This window comes from Callithrix jacchus, chromosome 5, assembly GCF_049354715.1.
Source record: "Callithrix jacchus isolate 240 chromosome 5, calJac240_pri, whole genome shotgun sequence".
Lineage (NCBI taxonomy): Eukaryota > Metazoa > Chordata > Mammalia > Primates > Cebidae > Callithrix > Callithrix jacchus.
The window spans coordinates 62,143,369-62,156,311 of record NC_133506.1 but is presented as its reverse complement, the minus strand read 5'-3'; the positions used below and the strand labels follow the sequence as shown (position 1 = coordinate 62,156,311).

Here is a 12,943-nt window from a genome sequence, read left to right as displayed (position 1 = left end):
AGAAACAAAAATAGTAAATACTATAAAAAGAGGCTCAACCTCACCAGTAATTATGAAAATTATTAGAGAATTAAATCATTTGATAATATCCAGACCTGGAAATGTTATGACACAGCCTTTTTTGGAAGGCAATTTCGTGGTATCTGAAAAAAATGTAATGTACTTGATGTCAACCCAGCCATTCTATTTATAGGTATCTGCCCCTCAGAGAAATACTTGCATTCGTGCTTGCACGCACACATACCCAAAAGCATTTATAAGGCTGTTTGCAGAAACATTCACTGTATATGACATCAAAACCCGTAAGTAACCTTGATGTCCATCAATAAGGGAACAGGTTAAATTATAGTACACTCCTAAAGGCCCAATATGCAAAATGGTTCTGGCATATTCATATGTAACACCATGAAAAGAATGCCAAGACATACTGTTACGCAAAAAACAAGAAATATGTCACAGCACAAATACATGCACACAGTTCAGGACAAAAAGGTTTAACTGTATATTTGAGTCCATATGTCACCGAGAAATGCACAGGAAAACTGGAAGATAAATGCCACTGTGAACAGGGGCCTGGGACAAGTAATAAAGGACGGTCACCTATCACTTATCCCAGATCCCTCTGAATTCCTGTGAAAAGGCAAAGAACTCCTCTGCTCCAAGCTACCATTCTCAAGGCACCCTCCGCAACATAACCATCCCTGACATTACTGTCCTCGTCGTGTGTTTACGGCCATAGAAGCAGGAAAAATAACATTCACTTCAGAATCCTGGCTCCATCCCTGAACTAGGCAAGTGGCTTTCTTTCTCTGGGTTTCAGTCTTCTCATCAGTAAGAGGAAGTGGTTATGTTAGCTGATCTCCAAGTCCCTTCCAGATCTGATGCCCTAATACAGTCCCTGTGAGGGGTTTCTGTGCCTCCCTAGAGGAAAAACAAACAAACAAAACCCACAGCTGAGGAAATAAAGCTCAAACCAGAAAGGTCAGAGAAATGTCTGCTCCTGGGAAGATGACATCTCAAGAGCAAAAGCCGGCCAAGGCCGCCCATCACCTCCCTGGGCCCAGTATCCTCTCCACTTAAACAGGGGTGGCCTCTATGGTGGCTGATGTATCTTCCAGCTTTGACCATCTAAAATAAGCTCAAGCCTGGGAGGGGCAGAAGCAGGCACTTGGGGGAGACATGGGAACTGATTGGTTGAGGTTTTCTAATGGAGCCATAAGGATGAGAGTGAGAGGCTGGGGGTGGCGGAGGGGGGGGCGGATGCAGAGAGCAGCAGAGAAGGCTGTTGGCAACAGCCCTGAGTCTCTCTCTCTTTTCAAGAGCAGTTTCTTCCTGAAAGATCCCAGGAGGTAGAAGGCTGGGCTAATCTCTCCCAGCACAAATAACCCCACTCATTATTTCAGAAACTACCATTCCAGTTGTGCCCTGAAGGTCTCGGGCCTGTTTCAAAATCCACAATTCAATCTTTGAATACAGTGAGAGTACAGTATTTTAAGTTTGCCTCCCCCAGTAAATCCAATTAATAATCAACAGTTTATTAAAAAAAACTTAGCAGATTGTACTCAAACATGCAGATTCCATTCTAGTTTATCTAAGCTTAAGAATCCACAAACAGCCCCTATGAGGTGTAAAGTTACCAATTTTGACAACTGCTTAGAATAACCAGGAAACTTACAAACCTCTGTCAGAACAACCCTTGACCAGAAATTTCTAAAACTGGCAGGATATTTTGGTTTGTTAAACTGTAAGGGAAAAATAATAAAATATCATTTCCTGCTTTTCATAAATGGTCAGTGAAGGAGGTAAGCCAGGGACCAGGATTCCCAATTTACAGATAAGGAAATGAAACTATAGAGGTAAAGGGATTTGTTCAAGGTCACATGGGTGAAAGTGACAGCCCAATACTTGAAGCAAAGTCTCCCAACTCCTCCTCATCACATAAACTGCCCCGCCCCACCGGGCGCGGGGGGGCGGGGGGGAGGGCTCAAGCCTGTAATCCTAGCACTTTGGGAGGCTGAGGTGGGTGGATCACCTGAGGTCAGGAGTTCAAGACCAGCCTGGCCATCATGGTGAAACCCCATCTTTAAAAAAAACAAAAAACTGTTTCTCCCAAAAAAAGCGTCCAAATGAGATAAGTCAAGGTCTCCTTTACACTCCAGAACACCAAGGTAACTGAGTAACTGAGTTCTACCCGTCCCAAGTAGACCTTTCCTAAAGCCCTTGGTATCTCAACCATCTATGAATTTGCAGCCTTGAGTGTTTCCTTAAACTTTTGGGTTTAGATGAAAATAATCTTTTTCCTGGCGGTTGGAAACCTGACCTCAGAGAAAGGCCCCACGCCCCAGGCCATAACCCCTGCCCCACCACCCTACTCCAGTTGGCCATGGAAACAAGTCAAACCCTGGGTGCACTGAAGCAGCATTAAAAACAACCAGGCCCGTTCACTTCAAGCAACCTTTTCAGTCTAAGGGGTTCTTCTGTGACAGGAGTGGCTACAACTAGGTCACACTGGACTGGAATGTGAAGGGAGCTCCCCTGCCCTCACTCAAGCGGCTGAAAGCCCTGAAGAGGATGGAGAAGATGGCTGTGGGGAGGGCACCCAGGCACATCCCAAGGAGGCCCACACAAGGGCTCAGAATCCTAGAACTCTAATTCAAAGGGGTTCCCGAGGGCCACGAGGATTGCAGCCAAGCCTCTTGGGGCCTTTTGGCAATACAAACTCCCCATCTCCCGAATCACGGGGGCGGGGGGCGGGGGCGCAGAACGCTGTTTAATGGCTATGACTCTAATGCAGGTTTGGGAGCTACAACTAGTTCAAAGCCCTGTTTGACAGAGAAGGCTGGGAGACAGAAACCAACTTTCCCGAGGACCCACAGGTCTCCTCACCCCTCGGCCAGTGACCAGGGAACTGGTCCCAGCTCTCCCCTCAACTACAGCCTCCCAGCCTAAGTTCAAGAGCAAGACCCTCCTCGCCAGACTCAGACACCCTTCACCTCTATCCAGTCCTTGACGATGATGACGATTCCGAATCAGGGCAGGCTGGGTCCACTAGACGGGAGCCCAAAGTCTCTCCCAACAATCCGCCCCCTGGGGCCACTCTGGCTGGACAAGTCCAAGTCCCGTCCCAAGCAAGACTCTGAGGGGGGTCCCGTCAAATGGCATCCAATCCCCAAGCGTTTTGTTTCTACCAAGCGAACCCGGGCGCTTTTGAGTCACCCAAAAAGCATTAATCACACACAGCCGGGCAATGGGAACAGGAAAGGATGTTATTTTTCGGCATACTCGAGGATTTTTCCTTTGTCTAGGCTCTGTCAATGCACTTCCCGTCCCCATCCCCATGCCCCAGGACTCGCGCATTTCCCTGCTCCATTTTTATTTTTCCCGCAGTCTTCGGCGGCGCCCCAGCCCCCCGGCCCGCCCAGGCCTGGGCCGCGCCTGCTCGCGGCTCCCGGGACAGAGATGTCGGGCCGGCCCCGGCGCTCACCTGCGTCAGGTCCTCGTCATTGAGCAGATGCGACTCGCGGGGCTTGAAGCAGTTCTGACACTTGCTCTTGTTGAAGATGTTGGCCTGGAATTTCCTGCACGGGTTCTCCTTGGCCGCCGACATGGTCGGCGCGGCTGCGGCGGCGGCGGCGCAGGCCCAGGCGGCCTGGCGCTCCCGGCAGGCTCGGGGCTCAGCTCGGCCGCCGCCGCATCCCTCGCCGGCCCCGCCGCAAGTCCGGCCGGGCCTCCTACCCGGCCGGCGGCTCGCTGCACGCGTCGAGGCTCCTACGCCGCCCGGGCCTCACAGCGCGCGCGACGCCCCGCGCCCGACCGCACCGCCGCCGCCCGGCAGCTGCGGGCCCATGGACGCGGCCTCGGGCCCGCTGCCTCCCGCTGCGGCCCGCCTCTCAGGCGCCGGTCGCCGCCGGCCCGGCTAGTCCGCGCCGCCGCCGCTGCCCTCGGCGCCCCGCAGCCGCTGCAACTAGAAGCGGAGCGCCTCACGCACTCCGGGCGGGCGCGGGGAGGTGCCGGGGAGTAAGGGGCGGGGCCATGCCCGACGCGATTGGCAGTTCCATATACCAATGGCGGCAGCGCACTCGCGCTAACAAAGAAACCCCTGGGCCAATGGAAGTTGGGGGCGGGACAGAGGGCCGCCGAGCGCAAGGTAAGTTGTGCACTCCGGGAAGGTGGGGGCGCCGGCTTGGGACGTTCAGGTTTGGTGGACTGGCGCGGAGGCCAGTCGGGCTGACAGCTGCAGGAGCTCGGGTGGGGGCCGCGGGGGAAGGCGGAGCCGACCTCTGGCTAGCTCTCGGCAAGCCCCTAGCTCCCAGGATCGCCTTCCCGCGCCCACGCTGCACATCCCACGGAGGCATCTTCCCCAAGCCCAGCTCGGAGAGGATTAGTTTAGCACCTACTGTGTACCAGGCCCTCTCGTAGGAATCATTTTAGCGTCGGGAAGGGCTGGATACTGCTCCAAGGGCTCGCTCATTAAAGTTTCCCAACCTCTCCATTCTCATCCCCATTTTACACAGGGGGAGACTGAGGAGCAGAGTAGTAATAGCGGGTAGTGTTTCAAGGGATGACTAAGAGAAGACGTCAGCGGACTTGAAGAGCTGTCAGCTCCATTATGGGAGATTAGCCAAGGCTGATTCTCTGCCAGGTAATGAGCTAGGCATTCTTTCCCCCATGATGTGCTTGAGGAAATGAAGGGTCAGACACCTGGAGTAATTTGTGCAGGGTCACTCTGCTAGGAAGGGGCCGAGGTGTCACTCCCGTCCTCCACTGTCCAGCTTCCTGGCCAAACCTGGAGAAGGCTGTCAACGGCTCAGGCAGAAGGTTGCAGGAGCCCAGAGAGGGGGGAGATGCGCTCTTTAGAAAACTTAGGTTGGCTTCAAGGAGGAGGGGACGTTTAAGTGGACAATGAGAGAAGGTTGAGTGTGGCTGGAGGTGGAGACAGGGGAAGAAGGTGCAAGAGGCATTGGAGGAGGGCTCGGTCACCCAGGCCTTGTATTCCAAGCCCCGGTGTCATCCCACTGGCAGCTGGGAGTCATGGTGAGTCTTTAAACTGGGGGGTGAGTGAACCCAACCTTCACGGAGGAGGTGACATTGGAGCATGTGGTAGTGGCAGCCACAGCAGCTGTTGCTCAGGGAATGGGGAGGTTTTGGGAGGAGAAGAAGCAAATGCTTCCAGAGCTGTGTACTTTTCCACTGATCATCTGGTAAATATCCCAGGGAGGTGGATTTCAACTTACTGTAAGAAAATGCTTTTTCTCCAAAGAGAGCTGTGGGAAGGCAGATCAAAGTTCTTCAACAGCCTAAGGGGGAAACCCCAGCTCCACCCACAGGAGCTCTGTGGCCTCGGGCAACTCCCTTAACCTGCTTGGTGCCTCAGTGACCTCATCTACAAAATTGGCATTAATTAATTAATGTGAACATTAAATGATATAACACTTGTAAATTAGCATACTGTGGTAAAATGTTAATTGGTATTCTTGCAACTTTTCTGTTGCTTTAAATTTTTGCAAAATAAAAAGGGGAGGGAGGACTGACAATTCTGACCTGCATCAAATACTCAGAAACTGATATGAAAGGTGGCCTCTGGGGAGGGGTGCTTGGTGGTTGAGAGGTGACCTACTTTTAATTTTCATTGCAACCCCTTTTGTTTCTGCTGAATTGAGTATTGTGTGCGTGTACAATTTGTTTTAAGATAATTTTTTGATGTCCTTCCCATGCCTCAAGGCCACCTCCCTTAAAATGCTGGGCATGTTCTGCTCAGGTTAGTAGACGCATCCAGCACCTGCATTGGACTGGAGGGGTCCACAGTGGGGGTGCAAAGAAGAGTTTCATTCAGAGATTCAGAGGCTGCCCACCTGGCAGGAGCCCACACTCAAGCAAGGGGAGACAAACAGAAACAGGAGGCAGACAAATTCAGTCCGGGGTGTTCTGGGGGCCCACACAGGGGCACCCAGTCCTGTAGGCAGCTTCAGGGAAGGCTCCTAGAGCAGGCAATGCCTATGCTGTATCTGGAGCTGAGTAAGACCCAGCCAGAGAAGGTGGAGGGAAAGACTCATTAAACGGGGTCACCAATAATAGTCTCAGGCCTTGAAGCCAAAGGATGTGTTCGTGAACAGAAGCAGCTTTCTATCACTGGGTAATGCAGAGGTGGGAGTGACCAGCACTGAGAAGCACTGGGAGGAGGAGTGTGGATAGTGCAAGCCCAGCCTCTTCAGAGAGACAGGTGTGGTTGTTGTTGTTAATACTATTTCATCTCCATTTTATGGAAGAAGCAAAGGAGGCTCAGGACATATCAGGAACTTCCCTGTAGTCACAATTATAGACCCTACAGGTGAAGATTTGAGCTTCACAGGCCAGCACTGGAACTGCCTGGGCCAGGGGCAGTCATCAATTTTGAATTTTTTTTGGCGGAGCATTTAGGTAGGGGCTGCTGATCTGGAGAATGAATCAGAGGCAAAGACTGAGAAAGCTCGCAGAGGAAAGAGGGTAGTAGCTTAAGATAGGGTCGGTGGGAGGCAAGGGATTGAATTTGGAAAACGTTTAGGAGATCGAATCAGTTAATTGTGCTCCTCTCCAAAATCCTCAGGGTAAGGTGGGGTCTTGAACTGACTTCGCATGTCAAGTTCAGTGCCTGGCATAGAGCCAGGGCTTAAAATCATCCCATGGGTGAATGGATGAAAAGCCATCGTTCCGCCTTGTATTGTAATATCTCCTTCACCAGATTATGAAATTCATACCGACAGGGTCTTATAACCTTGGTTTCCCTTTCCAGGGGCCTAGAACAGCACTTTGCATGAAGTTCAACACTAAGTGTAAACATGTAAACATTCGTTGGGCTGTACTCTTTTTCACTGCATTGTGTACACCTCAATGTATAGTGTTTATCTCAAATAAACAAATGAACAAACAAGCATGCAAGAAAGAAAAGGCCTCTCAGGTGAGTCTCTAATGCAGGTAAGTCTTGCTTTGTGGCTCTGACTGCCATGCTGGGAAGTTTTCCCTGCATCCTGTTAGGGAGCAGAATTTATACACACATATCCAGAGGTAACCACTATTTTGATCTCCATCACCATGGATGAGTGGAATTCGCTACAAGCGTGCCTGGCTCTTCTCATTCAACAGTATGTCTGTGAAATTCATCAATCCACACCGCTACTGTATGTATCAGTACTTCATTGTTTTTCACCGTGGCCTGGTAGTCCCTTGCCTGGAAATACTACAATTTATCTGTGCATGTTCCCATGGATAGATATTTGGGATGTTTTCAGTTCAGGGGACATTCTGAATAAAGCTATGAATATCTTCGTGCTTGTCTTTGGTGCACATAAGCACTAATTTCTTTTTCCTTTTTTGAGACGGAGTCTCGCTCTAGCCCAGGTTGCAGTGCAATGGTGCAATCTCGGCTCACCGCGACCTCTGACTCCCTGGTTCAAGTGAGTCTCCTGTCTCAGCCTCCTGAGTAGCTGGGACTACAAGCATGTGCCACCATGCCCAGCTAATTTTTGTATACACATTTTTTTTTTTTTTTTTTTTTTTTAGTAGAAACAGGGTTTCACCATGTTGGCCAGGATGGTCTCGATCTCCCGACCTTGTGATCCACCCTCCTTGGCCTTCCAAAGTGCTGGGACGGGAATGAGCCACTGCACCTGGCCATAAGCACTTATTTGTATTGGGAATACTCAAGAGTGGGGATGGCTAGGTTTTGGTAAGTGAATGTTTAACCTGATGGGAAACTGCTAAGCAGTTCTCCACACCTGAGAGCTGGGCTCTCATCTCATCCTTTTGCTGCTAATCATTGACAATAGGATTCATCTGGAGGAATATGTGACTGCTACAGGTTTCCGGGGGGGCCCCCCCCACGGAATTATCTGTTGGCAAACATGAATCTATTTTGTCATTGTTGTTGAGACAGGGTCTTGCTCAGTCACCCAGAAGTACAGTGGTATGATCTCGGTTCACTGTAGCTTTGACCTCCCAGGCCCAAGTGATCCTCCCACCTCAGCCTCCCAAGTAGCTGGGACTACAGGAGCATGTCACCTTGCCTGCTAATTTTCCTGTAGAGACAGGGTCTCCCTATGTTACTCAGGCTGGACTTGAACTCCCGGGCTCAAGAGATCTTCCTGCCTTAGCCTCCCAAAGTGCTGAGATTATAGGTATGAGTCATTGTGCCCAGCCGAAGAATCTGTTTTTAAAATATTTCTGTTAGGCAAGTTTTAGAAATAGTGGGTGGAGCTGTGGTTCTCAAATCCTGGGGGATTAAAAAAATTCCTACTCTAGAGGCTCGGCGCGGTGGCTTATGCCTCTAATCCCAGCACTTTGGGAGGCCGAGGTGGGTGAATCACTTGAGGCCAGGAGTTCAAAACCAGCTTGGCCAACATGACAAAAACCATCTCTACTAAAAATACAAAAATTATCTGGGCATGATGATGCAGGCCTCTAATCCCAGCTACTCAGGTGGCTTGAACCTGGGAGGAGGCAGAGGTTACAGTGAGTTGAGATTGTGCCACTGTACTACAGCCTGAATGACAGAGCTAGACCCTGTCTCAAATAAGAAAAGGAAAAAAGAAAAGATTCCTATTCTGGTCCATTCCCAGATATTCTGATTTAATTGGTATCTGTAAAGGCTCCTCAGGGGATTCTCATAGACTTATAGGAGTTTTTTTGTTTTTTTTTTTAAATTTTTTATTGGATTATAGGTTTTGGGGTACATGAGCAGAGCATGCAAGACATTTGCGTAGGTACACACATGGCAGTGTGCTTTGCTTTTCTTCTCCCCTTCACCCACATTTGGCATTTCTCCCCAGGCTATCCCTCCCCACCTCCCCCTCCCACTGGCCCTCCCCTTTTCCCCCCAATAGACCCCACTGTTTAGTACTCCCCTTTCTGTGTCCATGTGTTCTCATTTTTCATCACCCACCTATGAGTGAGAATATGCGGTGTTTCATTTTCTGTTCTTGTGTCAGTTTGCTGAGGATGATGTTTTCCAGATTCATCCATGTCCCTACAAACGACACAAACTCATCATTTCTGATTGCTGCATAATATTCCATGGTGTATATGTGCCACATTTTTCCAATCCAGTCTATTATCAATGGGCATTTGGGTTGATTCCAGGTCTTTGCTATTGTAAACAGTGCTGCAATGAACATTCGTGTACGTGTGTCCTTATAGTAGAACGATTTATAGTCTTTTGGATATATACCCAGTAATGGGATTGCTGGGTCAAATGGAATTTCTATTTCTAAGGCCTTGAGGAATCGCCACACTGTCTTCCACAATGGTTGAACTAATTTACACTCCCACCAACAGTGTAAAAGTGTTCCTTTTTCTCCACATCCTCTCCAGCATCTGTTTTCTCCAGATTTTTTAATGATCGCCATTCTAACTGGTGTGAGATGGTATCTCAATGTGGTTTTGATTTGCATCTCTCTGAGAGTTTAAACTACTGGATAAAGGAGGGTAGAAAGGTGAAGGCTCTGGTGTGGTGGTGTCTCAGTCAGCTGTTGCTGCAGGAAACACCCCTACCCTACCAAGCAGAGTGGCTTGAGCACCATTTTCTTGTTTCTCTGGTTCCAAGAGTTGTCTGGGCTCTGCCCAGCAGTCCTGTTGGTCTTGCTTGCTATAAGTGCAGCTGCATGGTAGCTGAGTGAGGTCATTGGAGGCTGGACTGAGACAGGGCTGTCTGGGCCCTCATCCTCTCCTTGCAGCCTCAGAGCCCCTCTTTCCGCTTCTGCTCTGCAGGCAGCTCCTCAAGGTTTCCCAGAACAAGGAAGCAGAAGTGCCCATCCTCCTAAAGGCCAGGCCTGGCACTCGACCACATGCCATTAGTCAGCACATGGCACAGGATATCCCAGACTCAAGGTGGGGGGCACACAGGGGTGTTTGCCCCAGGAGACGTGCTTCACTGGGGCCAATGTTGAGACTAGCTACCATAAATAGTAACCATGTCACAGGAGTATTGTGAGGACTAAAGAAATTTATATATGTGATGTGCTTAGAACCGTCCCTGAAACACTGTGTGAGCTCAGGAACTGTCGGCATGTATTAGTGCTCCTATAACCCCTATGCCAGGGGTTGGCAGATTTTTTCTGTAAAGGGCCAGTTAGTAAATATTTTAGGCTTTTCTGGCCATATGGTCTCTGTCGAAACTATTCAACTTTGCCATTGTCACATACAAGTATCCATAGACAATACGTAATAAAGGGGCATAGCTGTGTTCCAATCAAACTTGATTTACAGTAGAAAGTGGCGGGCTGGACTAGGCTGTCTCTTGGGTTCCCTCTTTTTCTGTTGCTTGGGCCTTTCTCTCCTAGACAGTCTCTCTGAAAGTTGATCTCCCTGTCCCAGCCAGCACCTGTCAGCACTTAAGAATTCATGACTATTGAGCACTGACAGTATGCCAGGCTGTGTGCCATGTGCTGGGCATCATCACGTCTCATCTCACTAAGTCCAGCTATCATCATTTTAAATTAGCTCTGGCAGCATTGGTGGTACCTGATGGGGGTCCTTAGTGCCCACCCCCGGTCCTCCCCAAAGCCACTGAAAATAAACATATACTTTGCAAATGTAGCTTGAGGAAAATCTCCTAGCCCCTTTCCAATTGCCACTCTAGAATTAGTATTATCCCCAGCTTACAGATGAGGAAACTGAGACACAGAGAGGGCAAGTATGCAAAGTCATACAACAGTAAATGTTAAGGCTGGGATTCAGACATGGGCAGCATCTTCGTGAGCACTGCTCTACACAGCCTCCAACCCAAGGAGTTGCATGCGGCCCTGACAGCATTGGACTGCACCCTTCCCTGGAAGCCAGACAACAAGATCTCTGAGGCCCTTTCCAGCTGTGACTCCATGAGGCTTTTCTACAGCAAGTACCAAATGAAAATAGTCTCCAGATGTGCACTAGGAGAGAATATAGTGTACTGGACGCAGAAAGTCCACCAGAAGGTGGTCGGGTGCGGTGGCTCACAACTGTAATTCCAACACTTTGGGAGGCTGAGGCGGGTGGGTCACCTTAGGTGAGGAGTTCAAGACCAGACTGACTAACATGATGAAACCCCGTCGCCACTAAAAATACAAAAAAGTTAGCTGGGTGTGGTGGTGGGTGCCTGTAATCCCAGCTACTTGGGAGGCTGGAGCAGGAGAATCCCTTGAACCCAGGAGGCAGAGGTTGTAGTAAGCCAAGATTATGCCATTGCACTCCGCCTGGGCAACAAGAACGAGACTATCTCAAAAAAAAAAAAAAAAAGGAAAGTCCACCAGAAGGGCAAGTTGGACATTTTATTTAAATGTTAAGTCTGTGACCCCTTTGACATAGTGATTCCACTTCTAGAATGATAGGTTGTAAAATTGCTTACACAGGTACACAGAGGTATTATGTTCAAGGATGTTCAGCATTATTGTTCTTAATAGCAGAAAAATGGAGACCCTCCAGTTGTCTACCATTAGAGGACCAGATGAATAAATTATGGTTCTTTGATATAGTGGAGCACCATGGAGCTGTTAAAGACTGAGATAGTGTTAACAAGGCCAACTGTCTGAAAATATGGTGAAGTGAAAAAGTTATGGAGAAATGGTGTGCATTGTTGCAGCTCATTCTTGTTTTAAGAGCATGTGTGCTGGCAGTATTCACAGCTAGTGTTTGCATGGAAAAGGTCAGCGGCACATACACCTAATCGTTCATTGCAGTTAACCCTGGGAGGTGAAAGAAAGGGGACTCACACCTAAGCTAGAGATTTGTATCATGTTTCAAGTTTTTAATATAAGCTTTTGTTTTCTTACTAATGTATAGAAAATTATACAATGAAGATGGATGTATCTATCACCCAGCTTCCATATCAACTCAGGCAGGTCTTATTTCAACCATACTCCCTCAACCACTGTGTGTGTCGGTAAAAGATGAAAACTATTTTTGAAGAGTGGTCACAATACTATTATCACACCTAAAAAAAATAATTATTTAATACCATTAAATGTCCAGTAAGTGATTTCCAGTTATCTCCTAAAAGCATAAATTATATTTGTAATAAGAAAAAAAAAAAAAGGCTGAAAAAGAAAAAGGTGTCAATCCAGAGAGCAGATGAGTACAAATTTCCTGGAGCTTTGTTTAGTGATACTTATCAAGAGCCTTAACAACATGCTTATCTTTTGCCCTAGTAATCCTCACCTGTGAATTTATTCTAAGAAAAAAAATAAAGAGGTATACAAACATTGTTCACTAGAGTATGCAGTGTCTGTTACAGAGAAGTTGTTTGAAAACCGTTTGTGGAGGCCAGGTGTGGTGGCTTTCACCTGAAATACTAGTGCTTTGGGAAGCCGAGGCAGGAGGATTGCTTGAGGCCAGGGGTTCCAGACCAGCCTGGGCAACATAGCAATACCCCATCTCTACAAAAGCATTTTAAAACATCAGCCAGGCATGGTGGCTCATGCCTATAGTTGTAACTGCTTGGGAGGCTGGGACAGGAGGGTTGCTTGAGCACAGGATTTCGAGGCTACTGTGGGCTGTGATCACACCACTACAACTCCAGCCTGGGTGACAGAGCAAGACCCTGTCTCAAAAGAAAAAAAAAATACACAATTTTGGTTGAATTTTTAGTTGAGCTACAGCACTGTGGTTTGCAGCTTTGTTTGTAAAAGGAAAAACTGGAAGTCATGGAAGTGTGTGACATTAGGGGACCTACTAAATAAATGAGGACAGATCCATACAATGGAACATTGTTCTGTCATTTAAAATCATATACTAATAATACACATAGATAACCACATCTTCCAAGAGGTGGAGCTTCATCCTCATCCTTTCCTAGTGGAGAGTGGACTTTATGATTTTCATCCAAAGAATGGCATATGGAAAGAAGAAAAACAGTCCTTTTACAGTGAAGAAACTCAGCAGACACTCCCTCAACATCACTGGTTGTAAGTCCTGTGGCTATGGGGTACCCCCTGACATG

At 48.3% G+C, this 12,943-nt stretch overlaps 1 protein-coding gene across 8 annotated transcripts in view; it reads right to left on the bottom strand.

Moving 5' to 3' along the window:
• The window catches only part of MPRIP (myosin phosphatase Rho interacting protein), a 155,248-nt gene extending 151,266 nt beyond the window's left edge, over positions 1-3,982 (bottom strand). For all 8 annotated transcript variants that reach the window (XM_078372231.1, XM_078372230.1, XM_078372232.1 and 5 more), the window contains exon 1: positions 3,485-3,982. In XM_078372231.1, the coding sequence (XP_078228357.1) occupies positions 3,485-3,607 (123 nt within the window). In that variant the 5' untranslated portion in view covers positions 3,608-3,982. The remainder of the gene's footprint in view (positions 1-3,484) is intronic.
• Positions 3,983-12,943: the final 8,961 nt, after the last annotated feature.